This window comes from Tubulanus polymorphus, chromosome 1 (genome assembly GCF_964204645.1).
Source record: "Tubulanus polymorphus chromosome 1, tnTubPoly1.2, whole genome shotgun sequence".
NCBI classification, from domain to species: domain Eukaryota; kingdom Metazoa; phylum Nemertea; class Palaeonemertea; order Tubulaniformes; family Tubulanidae; genus Tubulanus; species Tubulanus polymorphus.
In genome coordinates, this window is record NC_134025.1 from 9,987,240 (window position 1) to 10,010,266 (window position 23,027).

The 23,027-nt window shown below is 38.0% G+C and overlaps 4 protein-coding genes across 4 annotated transcripts in view; 2 read left to right on the forward strand and 2 right to left on the reverse strand.

Annotated features, from left to right (window-relative positions):
- The first annotated feature begins 5,771 nt into the window (after positions 1–5,771).
- Positions 5,772–8,573, forward strand: LOC141913937 (quinone oxidoreductase-like protein 1). Its single transcript, XM_074805163.1, has 9 exons — positions 5,772–5,892; positions 6,044–6,245; positions 6,394–6,462; positions 6,558–6,739; positions 6,885–6,948; positions 7,110–7,345; positions 7,864–7,969; positions 8,090–8,135; positions 8,213–8,573. The coding sequence occupies exons 1-9, from the start codon at positions 5,827–5,829 to the stop codon at positions 8,307–8,309; spliced, it is 1,068 nt and encodes a 355-aa protein (XP_074661264.1). The 5' UTR covers positions 5,772–5,826; the 3' UTR covers positions 8,310–8,573.
- An 838-nt stretch (positions 8,574–9,411) lies between these two features.
- On the reverse strand, positions 9,412–13,113 carry LOC141910872 (ATP synthase subunit O, mitochondrial-like). The gene is made up of 8 exons (XM_074801737.1): positions 13,010–13,113; positions 11,995–12,039; positions 11,401–11,511; positions 11,237–11,309; positions 10,999–11,058; positions 10,715–10,827; positions 10,478–10,564; positions 9,412–9,670 (listed from the first exon to the last, which is right to left on the reverse strand). The coding sequence occupies exons 1-8, from the start codon at positions 13,034–13,036 to the stop codon at positions 9,557–9,559; spliced, it is 630 nt and encodes a 209-aa protein (XP_074657838.1). The 5' UTR covers positions 13,037–13,113; the 3' UTR covers positions 9,412–9,556.
- A 342-nt stretch (positions 13,114–13,455) lies between these two features.
- On the forward strand, positions 13,456–15,704 carry LOC141914832 (small ribosomal subunit protein bS6m-like). The gene is made up of 3 exons (XM_074806149.1): positions 13,456–13,580; positions 14,423–14,562; positions 15,077–15,704. Exons 1-3 carry the CDS (start codon positions 13,536–13,538, stop codon positions 15,288–15,290), a joined length of 399 nt encoding a protein of 132 aa, XP_074662250.1. The 5' UTR covers positions 13,456–13,535; the 3' UTR covers positions 15,291–15,704.
- A 4,797-nt stretch (positions 15,705–20,501) lies between these two features.
- The window catches only part of LOC141901098 (PR domain zinc finger protein 1-like), a 63,209-nt gene continuing 60,683 nt past the window's right edge, over positions 20,502–23,027 (reverse strand). The window contains exon 6 of the mRNA XM_074788217.1: positions 20,502–22,709. Within this exon, the coding sequence (XP_074644318.1) occupies positions 20,842–22,709 (1,868 nt within the window). The 3' untranslated portion in view covers positions 20,502–20,841. The remainder of the gene's footprint in view (positions 22,710–23,027) is intronic.

The window sequence follows — 23,027 nt, forward strand, 5'->3', positions numbered from 1 at the left end:
GAGGCAGTCAGAGCGAGTCATTGCATGTCGTGTCTTCATTATTTTTCGTCAGGCATAGATTATCATTTGTTGCGCAGTGTGTGTATATTCGTAATCAGCATACGTGAAATTTTGCGGCGTCCCACAGTCAACGAAGACTCCTGCGCGCGCAGTTCTTTTAACTTAAGCTTTTTACATCATTTTTACATCGGGCCTTTTCGCGAAATGAATGTTAGCTCGGATTTGTCAGAAATCGTCGGCTCCAAAATAACGCGCGCAAGTAATTCATGATAACGGAAATTTTGTAGGACTTGGGTTGTCGAAAACAAAAACAAAAAACACTCTTTCCCCTAATGTATGTATATATAGTTTGTAGTTGTCGTCATTGTAGATGTTCTTTTAGTATCGTTGATCAGGTTGAAAATCGTTCCGGATTCCGGGTTAATAACGAACCAACTTTTTACTGCAACCACTACCTCACACACGTATTGGTCGTCGTGTTTGTTTGACCGGTCGTTGTATTGGGCACAAACGCGCGCCGCGTTTTCGTTTCTGTGACTGTGTCGTTTCAAATGAATAGGCGTTTTGTTTATAGCTTTTTTTCTGTGTAATTCTTACCGTAAATTACCCGTCCCCGACAACAGTTTGGCGAAGTAAGGGATTTCGTATATATTTTTTGTTGTTTTTTTTTCTTTAGTAATTTTTGTATCAGTCAACAGCAGCAGAACTCGTGGCATCATTGTTTCTATAGGAATGCTCGCTTAAGTGTTAAAGAGCTTTGATTATGTTTCCTAGTCGAAAGATAAATCCAATCCAACAAACTTGAGTATAATACTATTATGTAAACACCGCGGACATAGTCATTGGCTAGGCATGGTCATCAGTATACTTATAATGATAACAAAATAACAAAATTGAATTCGCAGCATCTATTTACAGTTAGGGTTTTTCTACAGTCGTCGTAGAATTTTCATATATATATTTTCTTGCCTGATAGAGCTAGCACAAATTGCGTTGGTTTGTTTGTCGACAGCTTCAGTGTGGACTCGAAGTACTGCCTCTGCCTTTTGGACAGGAGTTGCCTCACGTTTTGCTCATCACTACTCGTTCGTTCTTTTGTCCCATTCGATATGTATGATAATGTACATAAAATGTGTGCGGCCGAATTATATTACGATTAGGACAAAATTCGGGAAATTCGTCAAAACTATATTTTATTATCAAACACGCGCGTTAAGAGAGAATGGGGAAATACTAACAGAATAGGTATTTACTACTCATTACCTTAATTACTCCCAACTTGATCTATCATATTACGATATTTGAAGGGCTAATCTCATTGACATAAGTAATGCACTTCGGTACCCGCGCGCATCTCTGCTTTCTCATGCTATATTACTTACAAATCATGAGGGAGAGCTCCGTTCGAGCTAGCGCGATACATTTTTATATACCGAATATTAGTAATACGGATCTCGAAAATGTCGAACGAAGTATATACGAACGGTTTCTAATCTGAACACGTCACGAAGGTCAAGTCTTAATTTCGATGTATCATAAATGGGAGTGCCGTTGTCTGTCTTGTGGCTTATACAATTAACATATTATATCTACTATACTTATATGTATATACGTATATATATATATATATATTAGCCGGTAATCATAATACTGTCATTGAGGTGATTTAATTTCGTATTGCGGATTTATTTCTTAGTCATTTTTAGAAAAAGGCCGTGTTCTTAATGATACTAATAACAATATGAATGTTTTAATATTTTCTTTCTTTTTATTTTTGCTATTAATCTATCCTGCGAATAAATGTGTGTATTATAAAGCGTCTACGTAACCTTCTGAAAATGTATACCCACTGCTGGTTTCACGTGAGAGGACTCTTTGCTGAAATCTAACTGAAAAAAATTGTCTTTTGCGGTGTAATATTTGACACAAGTTAACTGTTATCTATCGAGAATGATGATCATTGGTCAGCAGTATCGAAAATTTCTACGGAGCACACCTTCAAGTCTTTGTTTCGACTACATTGAAAGTTCAGACTTAATGATGGTACATCGGTACCCCCATAAGGTTCTTCTAATATGATTGGGGTAAATGTGGACCATTTCAAAAAATAATCAAGTCGCGTTTCGTTTTAGCAATAAATGATATTTTTTAGGCTAGTTAATGCATCTATTTTATGTTATACGGTAATACATGTTTCAAGAAGAGACTTTTCGGGATTCTTGAACGTTTGCGAAACCAACACAATTCGTGCAAATTGTTTGTTACCTTTTGGTTTCGAATCCCCAGAAATAGATATAGAATAGATGTAGATTTTTTTTTTTGATTCCAATTAGTGACGAGCATAGAAAAAAGGCAAGGTGCAGGAAACATAAATTTGCCGTCGAACAAACCGAATGAAAAACACATTTCATTGCGTAATTATTTGAACCACCGAGAATAATTTAGTTATTTGATTACGTTCTTTGATTACTTGTAATTGATATCAGCTGTCTCTTTGCTCTTATCTGCAAAACAGTCTGCGGTCTTTCAGCGGAGATATTGAACTATATCGGAGCTATGTACAACAACCATTAAAAAACCACAACAATGAGTTGACTATAATATGATAAGGCGTCATTACCATTCAAAATAATATTCCAAATGCGTGGACGTTTCCAATTCGGAACTCTTTTCTGGCTTCATCTGCCTAGCTCGATAAGAATCGAAGCAAAAATTTTGGGAGTGGAGGGATCTCTTATATACGGATCTAGCTGGAATAAGTCTCGAAATCAGGGATGGCTCGCGCATAGGCGTCGTTATATCGATCATCGAAATTCCATCGGAGATTATACTATTCAATCATCCATCATTCGGAGCTACATACTGACAAAACAAAAAATATGATAATGTAATATTGTAATTCATTAAATCGTTTAATAATCATTCAATGAATGAAGAAGAAAAAAACATATATAGAGAGGCAGCTATGTTTATTTTATTTTGCGAGAAGTTTTACGACTGTTGATTTTCAATTCGACGTTGACGAAAAAGCACAAAAAAGCTCACTAAACTATATCGCTCGAGGTGGTACGATACAAAAAAAAGAATAGTTCATTTTAATTGCTTATGATATAGTGGCTGAGAGGAAATACGGCGTATGTTGAAAATATAATCGGGCGGTGTCGACGATAATCCCGTTACGTATTATAGTGTCACCCTCCTATCTTTTAGCGGATAGAGGCTTCGGTTGACTATATAGATATTACGATTATCATTACTGGTACGCTTAAGTGTAAATTGTACACATAATATTTTTATACAAAAAAATGATATTTGCCGAAAACCCGTATTTGTAATTTGTTGGTAATTGCCTAGGGGTATTTACATGTAGTCGCCTATGTACGCTACTTGTAGACTGTAGTTTTCGTTCATCTTGCGTATGTATTAAATATATACTACAACTAAATAAGAGAGAGAGAGGTTAGAAGTTTATCGTCGAATTTTGAAGTCTCTTGAAGCAATCTTCCTAATAATCAGTATGTATACATATGTAATGGTGAAATAAGTAATTATAACATTTTTGTACAGATGTTTCGTGGAATGCGCGATGTTTGTTTATAATTGTCAATAAAATGCTCCCTTTTAATAACAAAATTAGTATTACTTATGTATTATCTCGCACTGCTGGATGATAACCGGTATTTTGCCTTAGGACAAAAGAAAATCTTCGCAAAAAAAAGCTGCAGAGGAGGATCAGACAAGCACCAGCTGTTGTTCTGAAGAAATCTCGAATCAATATGGTCTTTAGCAGAGAGAAAAATCCTTCACTCCAATGTTCATTTAGAATCACACAGTATCACCTGAATTTGATTTGTTTTTCCATGAATGACCCCTTTACACAGATAAATCTATTTTGAATAGTAATGGGTAGAATAGTACCAAATAAAGATACGACCACGTTGAGGTATCGAGTCTGACGGAAGTGTTACAGTCGTCTCTCCAAGAGCACGCGACAGTTTTGTTGTGCATTTATTTCTTTATAATTTAAACAAGATGCGAATACATCAAAGCCCACTTTGTCAGGTGCTAAGTAAAGTCACAGTCGGCCATCTTGGATGGGATCGTGTCCTTCCGGTAGGTTTGTCAGGTGATCGGCCACGCCAGTTGATGAAGTATGAAAGCTCTATCTGGAAAACTTTTTGGAGTTGATTACCCTAATGTGCGATTTCATAATCCAACATGGCCGAGACGGCCATTTTGGATGACATCATGACCTAGTTTGGTCAAACCACTCCGTTTCACATTCTCATATAAAAAAGAAAGCTTTACGTGGAGTATTATATCAGTTGATGGTCAAAATGTGCATTTTCAGAATCCAAGATGGCCGCCAATCGTCCATCTACACCAATTACCACAATCTACACGCAATCTACACCATCTACATCAATAACCACAAATATTTAAATCGTCCAAGATTTTATGGTCATATACAATATATCCAAATTTGAAGACGCTGGGACAAAAAAAATTGTGGTCTGTTGAGAGTTCACAATAAACCTGACTCACGGGCGGACGGCCTTATTCACTAACGCATTATTAATCGCAAATCCTCCCGTAACTCAAAATTTGAGAAAATCTCAATCCACAAAAATCTGCAAATATTTTCCGCACAAATTCATCAAGGTGCGTCTTTATAGACCGATGCCCTACTAACTTTTTCTAGGGCCCAACTTAGAATCATTATAAGTTAGTACCCCAATGTGACGTGTGAATAAGGTCCCGGGGCCCATCTAGGATCTGATTCAGGGAAGGGCTCACCCCTGAATAGGGCATGTCATATAATTCAAAAAGAGCATTCCCGGGAAAAAATACTCATCGGAAAACCCTAACACATTTGCCTAAAAGAAGAACCATTACGCGGGGTTTACATATATGATGTATAATGTATGTTCTCGTATATGACAAGTTTCGATCGAGGTTCAACTTAGTCATCGGATCAAGGCACACACCGGCCAATATGCCAATTCTATTTTCTAGTGTTTTCTAGTATTCTGACTGCGAATGCAGTTGGCGCAGAATTCGACAGGCAGCAAAAATCGAGGATTGATAACAAAATCTATTGAACCATTTCATTCATTATCTGTATATCTGTATCTGTATCTGTATCTGTATATGTATCTGTATCTGTATCTGTATCTGTATCTGATCATGATGCCGGAACTGATCGGCGGTTGTTGCCTGGATCGTCTGTTCGTCCAGTTGATTCCAGTCGAGGACGGATTTGACGAAGAACCCCGAGTTTCGGTATTGAGCCGTGTTTGACCTCATGGCATTAATAGCCTAAACAAATAAACTATTGAGTTACGATGGTCCATTGCCTATCGCATGGCCAGTCGATTTGAAGGAGGGCTGTCTGGATACTAAAATGATTGAAGGCTGTCCTAGGTTCGAATTTGATTGATTGCCGTCGTTGGGCCAGCCAAGGTCTCACCAAGACACTATCTGACCAAGACACTAGTGCCGCGGCCGCGGAAACGGTCGAATCCTGGAGGTATTAGAGCCGTGTCCCAGCGGTACTGATTTATTTAGTACTGCTAATGCTATAGATCTGATTTTTTGGTCGAATTCTGGGCATTTAATAAATTGAGCATTAGCCGATAGACCGGCGGGACTTCGCCCCATTGGTAGGCGGTTCCTAGGTAAGTCCATGGTACGCATTGTAGATTGTAGTGCGTCCCCTTCCACCGGCCTTATAGAAATTTCTCGGAGTCACCCTTTTGCTAAACAGCTGTCAAACGTTTATTGAATTGAATTGATTAAATTGTCACAAAGTCAAAATCTGGCGAAATGCGAGGTGTTTTTCAAGAAGTTGGACATGATGGCAGCGCTGATACTATCGTTATGCATGAAGGGGTATGTATTTGTAACATGAATATGCACACCACAAAAGGATCATGCATTTTTAGTTGAAAGCGCAAGAAGAAAGAATGAGAAGCTTTTTTAGCATTTATTAGTTGAAGACGTTTTCCGTTATGTTTTGTAATCATTTCTATTTTTCACATAGCTTCCGATGCCAGAATTAGATGAAAATAGTGTAATCATTCAAGTACGAGCTTGCGGATTGTCGTTGGTCGACGCTAATCTTCTGATAGAATTGTTTCGCAAGAATCCACTCTCGCGCCAGCCTGTTGGGCATGAAATATCTGGAGTCATAACGCAGATCGGTTCTCAGGTTACGTCACTTCAATGCGGCGATGAAGTTGCAGGTACTATTCAGTCCTTAAAGGAGCAGATCACACTGATAGTTCTAACAGTTTTTCAGTAACTTAAATTCATAATTTTGGATTTAAAGCTTAGACTAGCCCAAGAAACTAGGGACGGTGGTATTTACATCTGGTATTGCTTCTATTGTAGGGTTACTTCCATTAGATTCTCCATATCCGGGGTGTGCCGAGTTTTGTGTTTGCAGTGAATACGACGTTGGTAAGAAAACGTGGCTTTTCAATCCGTAGATGTAACTTAACCATTTCCATTAAACTTTAAACCATTTCCTCGAATTGGCTAATTCTTATTTCTAGTAAAAAAGATGAACTCCATCAGTTTTGAGACTGCAGCTGGAGCAGTAGGTAATGCTATCAGAGCGTATTCGGCTTTGCATTATCAAGCGCGTTTGTGTAGTGGAGATTCAGTTCTAGTAATCGACGGGGCATCGTCATTTGGAAACACTGTCATTCAGCTAGCCCAACAATGGGGAGCCAAGGTACTTACTTACCAGGGAATTCATTTTCGGAGAAGTTTGGTAGCTTTATACAGAGCAGACGCCGATCTTTTTGAATAGCTGATCTAAATAGCTATTTAGGAACAGTTTCCTTATATTTTCAACAAACTTTTCTACTTCTCTATAGGTGTTAGCCACTGCAAGCAATGGACAAGAAAGGAAATATCTCGAAGATACATTCCCTAAACTTGGTAAGTCGTTTTTCTGAGCTAAGCATAAATTCATACAGGAATTTCTATTGATCCAGTCAGTCACAAGTGTTAAATAGAATTGGATTCTAATTTGAATGATGAGTATAGATAAAACTGATCCAGATTAAGCTTGGAATATGTTATTATTAATTCTACTGCAGCTCAGGTGGTAGATATAGGCGAGAAAAGAAATGTGATGTTGGCTGCCGTGTTGGAGGAGACGGGAGGCATGGGCGTTGATTGCGTAGTAGACAACGGCGTAAAAATGTTTAATAACAACGATCTTGAGGACGAAAATGTGCGGATGGAGGTCATGCATCCTTTACCCACTAAACATGATATTATATCGAGTTTAGCTATGGGCGGTCGATGGATAACCAGTCAATCAGACTTACAGGTACACCCAATATTTTAAACTTTATGAGCCAATTATTGACTTAATATTTCAATACAGGTATCGATCTGCTACCCATGCCCACCCCCACACATTGGCAATAAGGGTGATAAGGTGGTTGCTAACTGAAGTTCTGTTCCAAAAAAGGTCATTTTAGATCTGAATTCAGGCCTCTAGCTTTATGGCTTGTCATAATACAACATTGAAATATGAGTTCGACATAGCAGTATCTGAAGGGTTTTTGGTTCATATCTTGGTATTGAATATAGAATTTGTTTGATCGTCAATCATTTCACCAACTGGTCATGGTTTCCCAAGACCCCTAGTTTAATTTGACTCCCATATTTCTTCTATGAATCGCTAATAGTCTTACAGTTTTTATCAGATCAATACCAAACTTAGTATGGATGTTCAATTAGCTACTAATTCCCATTCTATAGCTGTGCTTGGATTCGATCCCTAGAGTACCCCGGCGGAACTAGATAGGCTGTTCGTTAATCGGTCTGGTATCTCTATTTCAGCTCGATCCTCCTGATAGCCAGATAATGTATATGAAGAGTGCTAGCGTCTGTTTTCTATTTGAACATAGTTGGTGTCTTTCTTCAGCTCAACAGGGACGATATCAGCGTATCCTTTTCTCATAGATATAGTTGGTGGTTCAGCATGCAAAATATCATCTGGATTAGTTGTCATTTTTATGGCAGTCATTACACGTTTTGATATGATTAATTCTTAACTCCTTGAGAGATATGCTGAAAGACATTATGCAGAAATTAGAACACAACTCTCTGAAGTAAGTATTATTCAAACATCTTTTTCCGTGTTCATTTCGCGCATTCAGTGCAAAAAGTAATTCTCGAAATATTTCAGTCCGATGATAAATAGAGTGGTAACTCTGGACAGCGCAGTGGAGACTTTGAAACAGTTGGATAGCCGCAGAATGGAAAAAGTTGTCGCGAGAATATGAAGGTTTAAGACATTCCTTATGGTGTTAAAGTGCAATAAAATGGACGATTAACCTGTTCGATTAAAGCCACCTGAAAAGGCTTCTTACCAGTTCTCTGGTAATTGATCGATGGCTTCTTAACTATATACCAGTATGAAGGATGCATATCGTTGTACATGTATATCGGATCAAAGTTGTGATTTGAAATGATGCAGGAGGTTATCAGAGTTCTGATGGATATTGTTAAGAGATTAACTGAAATAAAAACATTTTATAATAATGCTATATATTTCTGCTTTAGTTTTGGATTTTGTCATAGGCAACTAGTGCTGGGGACTCGCAGACTTGAAATGGCTCAAATACTGTTTTTGGCCCACTTGACAATACAGTCTCCCCCGATATTCCGCCCTCCCATATACCGCCACCTCCGCGTACCGCCAGGTTTTCTCAATGTACATCTCAATACAAATACATAGTAAAACACCCCCAGGCCTATATAGCACCAAAATCGTTCTGCACTGATGGGGCCATATATCGGGGTTTGACTGTATATATCAACTGGTTTCAACTTGCCACCTTCACCGAGGGATCTTTAATATTGTCAAGCATTGCACTAAGAAGGTAGGGTGTTCCTGGACCTAATTGTCTCTAGGAAACATAACTGAAGCACCAGCTCGTGAGAGCCGGTCAGAAACGAGTGGTCTTTGGAACTCTTTAATTAGCACGTTGATTCATCCCAAATACCTGTAGACAATTGCCTTGGATTATCACTAGCCAGGCAATGAATAACAAATTTTCTTACTTAAATTCATCATGATAACGGCCAATCTTGGCTCACATTTCCTTGGAATTTATCTACCTCGGAGAGTATTCATGGGGTCTGTGAGTACATGTAGTCTACTCATGATAGTGTTGCTTGGTCTTCACATCAAAAACTGTATGGAGAACCCAGTCACATACAGGAAATTCAAGATCAGTGATCCTGCTGCAGATACCTGAGCATGTTCACCAGTTATATCAAGACAATCCATAGAAACATCTTCAACACTTCCCAAACAACTGGACGTCGTCTGTTGGATGAAAAGTGAACAAAATTCCTAAGAGGGCTAAAAACTAAATAAAATTTGTTCTAAGAAATTGTTATTATTCACAAACTATAAATTACAACAACAAGGAGCACAAGATGTTTTTTGCTATTCCAAATCACACAACTTTATAATATTCTCGATAATGAATCAAACCCAGAGATCTACATTTTCATTGTAATCTTAGATGGCCTGCTTGATCAGGTTCGAATAATTCTTGATCTTGGTCGCAGTAGACATATCTACATACTTGTCACCTATATTGACAACCATGCCGCCGATGATTGACGGATCGACCTAAAGACGAGAAAAATTATGATGATGAATAAATAATTAGCCCGGCTCTAGGATATTATAAACTGTGTGTCTGTACAAGGAATTTGTATTCGATGTAAACTGATGTGCAGTGGAATCTAATTGCAATGACTTTCAGGGGACCAGTAAGTAAATGATCGTTACAACCCTATTAGTTTCCACAGTATGAAATTATCAATATTGTCCTATCTTGACACCAATATTCTTGGTTTGTTATAAGCGATCAATTGTCATATCCTCTACCGACCCAAAGCCAAATTTTGGTCCAATTACCTTCATATTTGAGAATTACACTTACATTAGGGTACTATTTTGAGTTTCCACCTTATTTTCTGACCTGCTTTTTTCCCCAAAAATTGTACATGGGGTCTCAAATGACCAAAATCTTCGAAATTTTGGAATTTCAATTCAGTTCTAAAACCACGCTCAGTGCCTTATCTACACCTAGACTGACATTCGAGCATGTAACTTACCAGTGGCAATGGTTAAAGAATTTTTTTACCATTTTGAAAAATTGAGAAATTTCTTAGATTTGAATGAGAATTTTAGTCACAGTACCACTCCAGAAGCTATCCTTTTTAGTATTGCACTAGCGCGATAGATGGCATCACAATATTGTACAGCAGAATACTAAACATTGGGACTCAGCAGCATAAAATGTGTTTGCTGTGAATGTATCCTCATTTCTAAGATTGTACAGAGGGCTGTACAATTCAATCGTGAGGATATCTGAGGTCATCGTGTAATAAGGTTCCACTGTACCGTAGCGGGTATATCAACAATCTTTACCTGGGTAGTCAGATGAAGTGTTTCTCCCTGCTTCAAGAATCCTTTGAGGGCACCTTCTAATTCTTTCATATTTTTAGCATCCAATTCCTGAAAACGAGAAGAGAGGCAGAAAATTGTATGTACCCAGTACATGACGTTAAGTCACAATCCAAACTAGAGAAAAACCTGCAACAACGCCAGGCATTTAACACATAGACAGACCGACAGATAGAATCATTTTCACTTAGGATAGCCTACCTTAGCAGTGGTTACTACACATTGGACCTCTCCTCTGTGGGCGCTCATTATTCGGTTGTAGGCATTCATCACAGCTTTCATTTTCTTCAGTCTGCCATTTTCGGTCAAAGCAGCTGCAATAGCGAATCATTAAATCTTCATAACGTCCGTACAGTACAAAGTTGCAATATTTAAGTAATATTTCATTGAAATATTAAAAGAATGCGTCCAAATGAATCAGTTAAGATATGATCACGATAAAACAGCTTCCACCAACAACTATACGACGATGTGAACCAACTTACTGAAAAAGTTAATGGTCACTTTTGAGCATTTGTTTGCATTCAGGATACTTGTAATAGTGGCTGTAAAAATAGAGAGAAATTGATTCCAGGTTGTGATAACATTTCTCCAGGACAGAGAGGCAATGAGGAGAAGTACGCTTGCTTGACATGACCATAGTCCACAGCGTTTTTAAAACGCGATTAAATTTTGAGATTCCTTGTTTGCCCTTTAACAAATGTTCGCTTTGAAAATCCTTACCCGCCTTCTCCGGTTTGGGCAACGTAGGGTTCAAAAGGTAGTCTTCAAGTGGTTTGCTGGACTTCAGGAGATCCTAGAACAACATAAAACATACATATAATTTTTTCATCATAGGCTATATCCCTCCTAACTGTACATTTTTTCAATCGTCATGATTTAAATACCTGTAAACTTTTGAAATCTTTCTCAACATTATCGAGTTGCTTCTCTTTCGACGCGGCAGAATAAAGAGCATGAGCATAACGGCCTTCGACTCCGAATATCTGAATTGGCGCCTGAAACAATGAAATAAAACGTAAATCCTTAATAGACGCAGAGATGGTGGAAGAATCGTATGAAAACTTATTTCAACTCGAATCAGCTTTAACTAGATTTTATAATAATGGGTCACTGTGCGAGTCTGGGCACTGCGTCATCAATATTGGTGTTAAAAAAAATAAAATCTACATTTGTGAATAATGGCGTTATTTTGTAATCAAATAAATTTCATGACGCTTATTCTCTATGTAATGAATTCTCATGTCTTTGCAACATCAAACTTTTGAGTGGATGCACACTACATCATTAAAATTGGCTAGACTGGTTGCTGGTCAAGTCAATCATTGATACATTCAAAATCAAAATACCTTTATTGATCTTTAACAAAAACATGTACTATATTATGATATTTCTTATTCAGTTGACAATATTAAGGAATATGTTGTTTTTCAATGCATCAATAAACTTAAAAAATAGTTTCCTCATTGGAGTTCACTTACCGTAACAAGTTTTTGCCTTGAAGCTGATGAGCTGAACTGGCGAATCTAAAGAAAAAATTACAACTAATATGAAATTTGATTTAACCCCTATGATATGATTGAGGAGGTAGTTTTGAATCTTCCTAACCCTTAGTCAGTAAACAAGAATCCGATTCAAAATCAGATATTTCATAAACCACATCGGTTGTTACACTAAGCATTTGTGAACTTAAGCATAAATAAATTGAACGTCCGTTATCCAATCATTGAACTGGCGAATCAAATGCGATTGACGGACTCAAATAGATGGATGGATTGAGCTGCAGCGTTTTAACTTTTATTCTCTCAACTTATCATTTATGACCATCTATTTATTTCTTCATTTTACGACAACCCACCAGATTCCATGTTTTGAATCGATCCAAAGATGGAAGAATACGAACAAGCTAAACCCTAAGCCATCTCCCCTGACAGGGATTCGAACTTGATAGCACGGAGATTCGTCATGATGGTACAAAACCCTGCCACACATACCCGATTATGAGCGTAGCTTGGATGATATCATCAGTAATTCAGATATCTTATTTCATATTAACCTGGGTTTTTTCCATTTGTAGTTTTATCCATGAAATTTGCCTCAGCAGCTCAGCGATTATACAACGGACAATCTAATTAGACTTGGTGCCGCCAAGTTTTAGTGCGGGAAAACTGCTAATGTGTGCCTGCTACTAGTGGCAGGGTTTTGTGCCGTGCATGGCTGAGTCTAGCAATGCCATCAGGTTCGAATCTTTGCAGGGAAATACCCTGATGCTGACGAGTGACTTCGATCCAGGAGCCGGCTACCCGGAAGTTAAAATCTTTTCTTGCGTTTGCAATGCCAGACCTGTTCCACAACTTCTTATCTTTTAAATTCAGTACACGCAGTACATAATCGTATCATACAAAGATGCACGAATGGTTTAAGTACAGAGACAAAATAATCATCACTGCGAAAAATACGTGTTTATCGCAGAATTAATGGAATTAATTCACTTACAACGGCGGAAAATCTTGGAGCGGCCATGGTTTCCAGACGGGTCAAGGTTGGGCTGTTGCAAAGATTTGAAGATTTTTCTTGTATTCCTTCTTTTATATATGGAAATCTTTCTTCTTTTTGAAATCCCTTTTCAATTTTGATAGTATAAAAATACGACTGATATCTAATATCAAAATTGTAACCCAATTAATATTTTCTCTACATAGAACACTGTAATAATTTTTTCGCAACATCACCAATCTGGACTAATGGATCGGACTAATGACTAATAGCTAAACTTTTCTATTTTATCATACGTTATTTGAGAAAAAAAATTCTACAAGGTCTTGATTATGTCAATATTTACAAATAAGTGTTTGATAGTACATTAAAATGAACTTTTACTCATCTGTGATGATCCGATTCTTGGTCGGACTCCGCAAATGACCCAGCCTTAGTCCGTAATTGAATTGTGGAGCCAGGCCGGCATGATTTCTTTTCGTAGAATTTAGTTGTTCTAAATTACCTTTTCTTACTTCATCGAAATATGCCTGTTTACGAATTATCCCTGATTGTGCGCTGCCTTGAAAGGGTAATGAATTTGTATGAGCGAATGCAACTCTCCATGGGTCCACACATGCTTTTTCTGTGGAAATACATTGAAATTGACGCATACACGCACACACAACAGTGTCAGTGACACACACCGACTGACACAGTCCAGTTGTCCCAAATCCATGGTCATGTCATCTCATATGATGACACCTTACCTTACCATAACCCTAACTCTTTGTAATACTAGCACCACATAGTGGAAAGATGACCTAAAACTGCAGTTAGACCAATCAGTGTATTTATAATTCAATTTCTGAAACTCATTACTCAGCCTCCCTCTCACTTTGTGAATGTGATGCGACGATCCGAGGGAAAGATGCAAGGAATGGATGTGCAACCTTCTTTGCAAATTTCAAGTTGTCCTGGAATTTAGTGGGAAATAGATATTAAACTGATAGGCCTATCGAAAAAAGCTTTATAAGCTCATTCTCCGTATTTGCGAAAATTTGTGAATGCTCTTCAGTGAGCTTTCCCTCAAAAAAGCAATCGAATCTGGTGATTAAGTATTTACTGTCTGTCTGATGGTGGATCCAGATTGCAAGATCCATTTCCTCAATTTTTGGTTGATTTTGACTAGAGATCAGATGAAATTCCAGTGTCTACAACCATAACTAGAGAGGCAAATTTTAAGGTCCAGATTAATATCAGGGCCCAATCCTAAATCTTAAAATCGGTCATGTGGTCTTAAGTTCTGATTGCGCAACCAGTGCGTGCATCATTTGAAGCCTTCAAATTTAAGTCGGCATTTGGCTGACCTAACTACTAGCAGTCATGACTGATAGACGGGATATAACTAACTTACTAATGATTTCTTTGCAGCCTCAGTTGCATCAGGTTTTAAGAAGAACCGCTGAACACATCATGAAACGAGGCGGCATTGTTCAATCTTGGGAAAAATATGCCAAAACGAATTTACCATACAAGATGCGAAAAAATGATGTAGCTTATTTACAGGGAAAGTGAGTATAAATGCGGAGCTTTTAAACTTCAGTTCATTTAAGAAAAAAATGCAATAAAAAAGGTTCCATTCTTGGTGAATGATTCTTTTTCATTCATCGCCACTGAGTGTAGCCTAAGTCTACTTAAGGTCTCTGCATTGAACATTTTTGGTTTAATTGCAAAATACTTCACATTTTCAATGAGGAAAACACTTCAAACGTAATCACTTAAGCGTTTAACTTTTTCATGAATTTAAATTTATCATTAAATCATATTGTTTAATCACTGAGAATGGGTAGGTTGTCATAAGCAATTAACCTTAATTCTATACTACAAAACTGGTCCCTGATAGATGAATACACTATCCTTACTCTCAAAACTGCGCTCAAGGTAGTGTAGTTTACAAAGATCAATGGCCCCTGTGCTAGAGTAAGGGCAATTTACTGTGTTGAAAAATTAGCAGTGTGATTAATTCTACTTCATGTTATTGTGACCAGAGAAATGTTTTCAAGTTCTTCGATTCATTCTTTTCAGTTACTTTTTCGTCAAGTTTTCGTCGCCAATCACGGAGCTGGTGGATTTGAATGAGGAACTCGGTCGAGACGTCGACATCATCAGACGACATATCGTCGCGCCTGACGAACCGTTCGATCGGCCGTGTAAATACGGACCTTGCGTATGGGGAGAGATACCGAATCCGAACTATGAAAAGATGATCGGAAAACTGAGAAGTTTCCGCAAATACTGAAACTTCTGCCATATGATCAGAACAAAACGTCGCAATTGTGATTTAGCAGCAGTCAGTGAACAGTGAACGTTTCGGAAATAGATTAAATCTAAGGATTTGCCTCAAATTGAAGATAATCGGGGCTTATGAATACCGATAGAATTTAGCTGGTCATTGGGGATGTGAAGCCTGGATCCACAGCCAAGATTGAATTCCAAAGTTAGACTTGGATATCGAAGGGTTAAGAACTGTCATAATTCATTTGATTAGTTTAGTACAAATTAGGATGAGTTGAGGTCAGTCTTAAGTTATGTTTGGACTGTGGAACTGGGATGAAATAGCATTGAGTATTGACTGTGTATAGTATTAGTTAGTATTGATAGTGTTGAGGGTGTATGTTAATCATTTTCAGTGATACGTTATGCGAGTATAAAGTGAGTTTAAATAAATCAATTTTTATAATACATACATTTAAATTTGTGGCTTTTAGCTTTTTTAGCCCATTTGGGACTTTAGTACCAGCGGGCTATTGCGTTCACTTTTCGTCCGTCGTCCATCCGTCCGTTCGTCTGTCCGTAGACGGAATCCAGTTATTTTGGGAAGTTTTGAAGACGCTTCAAGGTAATGTCTTGATATTTGGTTTATACATGTATCTACCCTAGACACATCTTCAGCCCAAAAACTGGCCCTATCAGAATCAAGATGGCCGACTGGCAGCCATTGTTGTTCGCCAAAATCAGCACTTTTTACACATTTTCGAAGTTTACGAGGGCAATTTTGAAGACGATTTGATCAATTACCTTGATCTTTCGAATATATTTGAATCTACCAAGGGCCCATCAGCATAAGAAAAATTGGGTCCATCTGACTCAAGATGGCCGTCCTATGACCTTTTTAGTGCCCAAAAATGTCAATTTTGGCCAGAATTCTAGGTCCTGTAGCTTCCTACTGGTTTGCCATTTCTCATTGCAATTTGTGATGGGTATTCTTTGTAAAGGGATGTTTTATACCTGAGATAGGTATTTTTGATCCGCCAATTATGACGCAATTGGCGGCCATCTTGGTGTCATTAGTACTCATTCGTAGGTGGGAAAAAGTTTTTCGACATTATATTGTTACCTAAGCATATTTTGTTACAACAATGAATTAGAAAGTTGTAGCGTATAACGTGTTCTATGATTGGGGTGAGTTTCAAGTTCATTGTTTTTTGTATATGGCCACCAGGGGGCGTTGAATAATACAATATCTTAGTATTTCTATATAATATTTGTACCAATACATATTGTGTTACCGCAATCAATTGAAAAGTTGTAGCTCATGACATCATCTATGATTGTGGTGAGTTTTAAGGAAATTAGTTATTCTATATGGTCACCAGGGGGCGTTGAATAGTAGAATAACCTGGTATTTCCTTATTATATTGGTACCTAGGCATATTTTGTTACCATGATCAATTACAAAGTTGTAGTTCATGACATGTTCTATGAATATGGTGAGTTACAAGGTTATTGGGTTTTGAATATGGTCACCAGGGGGCGTTGAATAGTAGATTAACTTAGTATTTCCATATTAAATTAGTAACGAGGCATTTTTTGTTATCACAATCAATTACAAAATCGTAGCTGCTGACATGTTCTATGATTGTATTGAGTTTCAAGGTCATTGGTTTTTGTATATGGTCACCAGAGGGCGTTGAATATTGAAATTGTTAGATTGTTGAGCATTTGAAACCACTTCCCAAGTGGGCATGGTGTCCCTGGACCCCTAGTTTTAGGAGGCATTGCTTCTGCTTTCCAATTTTAGTCCATAACCAATTATTTACCCCTCTTTATGTTATCCCTAGTCCTGAAATAGATATGGGAAAAAGGAAACAAATTCATGACAGGAGAAAGCGATAGAGGCATTGTCTACATACAGGAACTTCTCAGTAAATATTTGGTTTGAACCAACGGTGCTTTGCTAGTTTTTCACTGATCAAGATGGACATGACTGCCATCTATCCAATCATCTCAACACTAGACCGTATGAAGCCAGTGAATTTTACGGTTGTAGGTAAAAATCCCCAAATCTTCAAAGTAGGCAAAAACCCCCACATGGCGATTGTTCAAAGCAAGATATTTCTTCACTAGTATTGGTATTGACTTAGGAATAATGTTTGATGCTAACGCGATATTTTAGATAAACTACAAAGAGTATTGTTGACTCATTCAGACTGATCAAATCATTTTGAAATGAATTGTATTTGGTTAAGATTGCTACCCGAGAACAATAAGATTTTTATTTCTTAAGCTGAAGAATATTCAGGTTACAAATCTCAGATAAATTCAATCTGATTAAGTGACAATTAGTTACGGGTCGTATGATTTATATATCTTAAGTTTGTCATTTGGATTTATATTCAATGCTGCTGGTGAATATTTGGTTATAAGTACCATAAGTGGATTGAAGCATTATTATTGTTCATAGATTTGTTAGCTATTTTAATCATTCTGACCATGGCCCTGACTCACAAGTTCCTGGTTCCTCTTAGTTTAGCGAGACAGTACATCGATTGGAAAATTCACTATTTTCCTTCACTCTTCTTAGATATTCGTCTTATTTAATAAGGTGATGCCAACACTGTTGAATTAAGCTCAACATATTTGACTTTTGAGAGTCCTTTGCATTTTAGTCAGTCCCGACTGCTCCAAGTATTACCTGGTGTGTATCGGTGAAGTAGTTACCATTCCCTCCACTAGTTACCCAGATCTGTGTCGTGCCTTTTATCAACTAGGGCGTTTTATATGCGTTCCAAACGACTGTGAGACAACCGCCTCTTTAATGTCAGATTGTCAACAAAGCATTTTGACCGAGGAATGGACCACAAGCAGCATCTAACTTCCTTGTAAAATAGGATACCGCAGTAGATGGAATAGAAGACTAACCCAACAATAAAGAAAAAATTCCTTTGTTTAATCTGATGGAAGACGTTTTTATTTCCTCCAGAATTAAATTAACACACATTCAAAAATCCAGAAATGATTGTACATACAAGGGAATTGTCAGAGTTTATTTTCAACATTTTACAATATACAATTGTTTCAACCTCACTTGCAGCATCTTTCCTATATCTCATATTTTGACAGAACATTTTGAAAAAAGGGAATGTACGCAAGTTAATAACATAAGTCATTCTAAAATAATGAATGAAGGAAAAAATGGAATGGTTTTAAAGTATGTTACTACTACAGTCAAAATACTAATACTCTCTAGGTGAGTTAGCTGCTTTAGATTTCTCAGATCGGTCATGGATACAAACTAGAGAAAGCTCTTGGTTTGGTCAATCCTTTCTAAATGGACCTACTGAACACTTCTTTGACTCGCTCTGAATCAATTACGGTAACAGCGACAAGCCTTGTGATCTGCATAGAAGCAGTCATCCAAGAAAAGGGATTTCCCGTCATCTAATTAATAATTCCTATTATCCAATTCATGTGTGATTATTATGATAAAAAATCAACTCATTAACCAAGACAGTTTGTCTTTTGTCGTTATTCATTACGGAAGAATGAGAAATTTGAATGGATAGTCAATTATTACAGTTTCAGAAGAAAATTCTTAATATTGTCAAGTCAGAGTTAATGATACCTTGCATGATCATTGATTCATGCATTTGATTGAAAATTAAACTTGTTAATTTTTGTCATTATTGATTATGAAATAATTGCAAACTAAATACATTATGAATTATTGCAAATTCAATTGTACGAATTTCAAATCGGGTCGATTAGTGGTATATATTTGTCCAAGATATTTCTTACTTTATGACTAACTTCAAGTGCATCGTAATCAAGCAGGGTCGTCGGAACTGGCTCGGAGCGTGTTACTACCCCCAAATGTTTCGAAAATATGTTACAACATTGATATAATACGATTCCCCGGTACTCAAATATAACCACCTCGGACCTCTTTCCTCGATTCAAACAGCCCTGATAAGCGAACAAAAGCTAGAAAAAATCGTCCGTCTAAAAATCATTAATTTTGATTAATTAATTAATTAGATAAATCTACTCCATGCATATTTAACAAATTCATCATATAATATAATCTCTATCTGCATAAATCTAGTGTAACTTACACCAATAATTTTATATATAACTTAATTTAACCATTAAATTTACATTCAATTTACAACTGTTTATCATAATCAATTACCCTTTAAAAATCAATAATCACTCCGTATCTTCGATCATAGTTAACAGTATGGGTTGTTCCACAAAATACATTTTGTAGTCGTCTTACACATCGAAAATCGCCAATTCTCTGCTCTTCAGAAAAAAGCTATGATAACCTAAATTAAAGTCGTAAGTAATAGTACGAAGTGAAGATAATACAGTTACATTCTGCGTCGGAACTCACTTTCTTAAATTACTTTGATTAATTACATCAAGTTCGTTGATTAGTGATATCAAACAACCTGAAGCAATCAGCAAGATGATCGTTAAAAAACACACTACTAAACTAAATTTGGCAGAAGTCACTTTTCTTTTGAAGAAAAAATCATAAACAAAAAACATATGTAACACAACTCTACGCTGCAAAATAAATCGACTCGTCCAAAGACCTACACGCGCATAATACAATGCTTCGTCCCAATGTAGAAAATCCCTGGAAAGTTCTTGCACTGGCAATCGTCAAAACATCGATATTAATATAACAAAACAAATCAAATATCACACCGTGTTAATAAATGCAAAACATACCAATTCTATTTACAAACTACATCAAACCATCGTGTATTTGGCAAGTATGTGATCGTTAGCACATTATAAAAAATGTTTATCGGTTAAAAAATGCCCTCTAATCATCGGTTTCTTTTCAAAATCAAGAGCGAAAAAGAAACATTGTCAAGGTGTCATCTAGCCGACTGAGTTACGGTAATGAAAAACCGTTTCGACAAGGCTCATTTCGTGATGTATACGATATATATTCGATTACACATGGATCTTATGTTTAATCGTCGTCGTTGATTCAGTTTGCACTCGATATTTTATCAATTAAAGCACATCAAAGTAAGTAAGCATATAATGATGGTCTGAAAACAAAGGATCGCCAATGAATCAATATCTATTCACAATATATTCACATGTAAGTTTTGTACATAATTTCACAAACAGCATTTTGAGGATCTCTACCACACTTGCATCAATAATGATGGTGTATTACCTTGTTGACCATTGCCCACATCGTATTTCGCATAATCATTCCCTAATGCAATAATGAAATTTCATTATCTAATACTGTTAAGAATATTGCCAAGGCAAAATGAACTCAAAATTACGGAAATTGCACCTGTTTTACTGTTATCGTTCGGACCCAGTTCGAAGGTAATTGGTGTATTTCATTATCACCCGTCAAATGATTAGAAAAGAGTTGAACTTAACAAAAAATTATTTGAACTGGGTCCAGAGTTTCTGATACACTTCATATACTAAACATAAGCAGCTGTCTCGTGATGAAAAACTATTTTACAAACTTGGATATGTTCAGAGTTGATTTTGAATTATTCAACTATGTAAAAACCCAGACGTGATTATGACTGGACAGAGATTTCCTGTTCCCCGCCGTTAGTTTGAAAGATCGACTCCATTTTCTCAGGTAACGTACCCGACGAGTCCTTTGATTCTGACAACATATCGCTGCCGGCCGACGAATCGAGCATGATTTCCTCCTCTTCCGAGTCGAACTGGCAGACGTTCTCGACGTCCAACTCTTCCATATCGCCGAATTTCTCTTCATCCCCGTCTTTACTAAGCATGTGTATATCAATGTTCGTGTTCGGCGGCATGCAGTTACCAGTTTTCCAGTGAGTTTTCAATCCGCTGGCGCTGATGTATTTACGGTTGCATTTCGGGCATTCGTACGGGCGTTCGTTCGTGTGCAGACGCTTGTGCAACTTCAGGTGTACGAACTGCGTAAATTTGGCCGGACACAGTTTACATTGGAATGGCTTTTCGCCGCTGTGCAAGCGCATATGAGTTTTCAAGTTGCTCGTGCTGCTGAAACGTTTGTGACACACGGTGCACTCGTGAGGTTTTTCACCCGTATGAACGAGGTAATGTTTCTGGAGGTGCGCCAGTTGGGTAAAACCCTTGCCGCACGTTTGACAAGTGAACGGACGTTCGCCCGTATGCGTACGCAAGTGAACCTTCAAGTTCGATAACTGACCGAATGTCTTAAAGCATATGTTACATTCGTAGTGCATGCGTCCGTCCTTTTTCTTCAAAGGATACGGTAGCGATTTATACCCGCGAGCGCTGAAACTCGGCGACATGGCCGACTTCGGTTTCGACAAGTTAAGCGCCTGTTCAGCGGCGCTGGTATGCGGCTTCGAAATAATCGGCGTCGACGGCTGAGAGGTTTGCATCGACTGGCTGTAGCCGTTCAGCATACTTTGGTACAGCGCCGGGTACATCTGCCACGCCAAATTCGGATTACACATTTGTAACATCGGATTTAAAGCGTAGAGCGTCGACACACTCGGGTTCGGAAACATGTACGGCGATATCGGCGTCTTCACGAGCGCTTTTGAATCCAGCATCGGAAATCGCGGCGGTATTTCGGGCTTCGAAAGCGGAACTGGAATCATCGGAGGAGGGTGAGGTATATTAGGCGGTATGCTCGGATGCGTTCGATAAGGGAATGGTAGAAAACTCGAATGCGGCGGATTTCGATGATTTTCCATCGGATTCTCCAGTTTCGCCATCGGCGGCGCGATCAAACCGGCCAGTTTGCCGTTGCGGTGCACGTCCATGATATCGTGACTTTGGCGAAGTTTTTTCATGAAAATGTTCTCGGAAATCTCGTCGATCGGTCGCTTGTACGGCAGCAAACTCGGCGGCTGCGAAGGCGGCGAGAATCCGTTGCGCACAGACGCGTCTTTCGCCAGAACAGGAGACGGCGGCGACAGTATACGAGAGCCGGCGACCTTCGGTACGTGCGACATAATCGGAATAGGCGAAATAGGAGTAATTTTCTGCTGCCTATTTGTTTGATGATCGACTGCCATAGGATAGCCGATCGACGGTTTCTTCTCACACGACGTTGAGTTTTTAGGACTAGTTATCGGACTCCACGGCTGGAACTCCTCTTTTTTGGGCGTTTTATACGCTACGGTATTATCGACGGAGTCTACGCCGCTGTTTTTCGTCGTCGCATTGTCATTTCCGTCCAAACTCTCCGCTCGACGCGGCGATAATTGTTCCGAACGATCGTAATCGCAGCTGAGCGGGCCTTCTCGTCGACGAATACTGAAGTCCAACGCGAGGCTGTCCGTCGACAGCGACGACGAATGCGAACGATCGAATACGTCTTCGTGGTCGGAGCACGAATCATCGGATTTGTAGCTAGATTTGAAAACTTTGCGCGGCGTCTTCATTTCTGGTAACTTCAGTTCTTTTTCTGCAACGACAATAACATAAACATTGTATGAAGAATATTCACAGATAAAAAGACACAAGTCTATTTTGATGATTGATTTCAAAACAGTGTGGCCACTATTCACCCATTAACAAATCCCCTGAGTTTTCCATGATTTTTCCATGTGATTACATACAATTCCCGGAATGAATCAGAAAAATATCCAGGTTTATCCATTTTTCATTGAATCATGTATTGATAAAGAAACATGTAGTCAATAACATATCCAAATTCTCTGAATTTTCCAGGTTTTTGGTAAAATTTGTCAAATTCCTGATTTTTTTTCAAGATTTTCGCTGA

Bases quoted from the DNA above. Each gene is read 5' to 3' on its own strand.
- LOC141913937 (XM_074805163.1), top strand. From the start codon at position 5,827: ATGCGAGGTGTTTTTCAAGAAGTTGGACATGATGGCAGCGCTGATACT. The intron at 6,740-6,884 runs GTACTTACTTAC...ACTTCTCTATAG, and splicing joins CCCAACAATGGGGAGCCAAG to GTGTTAGCCACTGCAAGCAA. The intron at 7,346-7,863 runs GTACACCCAATA...TCTCTATTTCAG, and splicing joins CCAGTCAATCAGACTTACAG to CTCGATCCTCCTGATAGCCA.
- LOC141910872 (XM_074801737.1), bottom strand. From the start codon at position 13,036: ATGGCCGCTCCAAGATTTTCCGCCGTT. The intron at 11,059-11,236 runs GTAAGGATTTTC...CTATTTTTACAG, and splicing joins GCCCAAACCGGAGAAGGCGG to CCACTATTACAAGTATCCTG. The intron at 10,565-10,714 runs GTAGGCTATCCT...TCTCGTTTTCAG, and splicing joins GTGTAGTAACCACTGCTAAG to GAATTGGATGCTAAAAATAT.
- LOC141914832 (XM_074806149.1), top strand. From the start codon at position 13,536: ATGCCTGTTTACGAATTATCCCTGATTGTGCGCTGCCTTGAAAGG. The intron at 13,581-14,422 runs GTAATGAATTTG...ATTTCTTTGCAG, and splicing joins TTGTGCGCTGCCTTGAAAGG to CCTCAGTTGCATCAGGTTTT. The intron at 14,563-15,076 runs GTGAGTATAAAT...CATTCTTTTCAG, and splicing joins GTAGCTTATTTACAGGGAAA to TTACTTTTTCGTCAAGTTTT.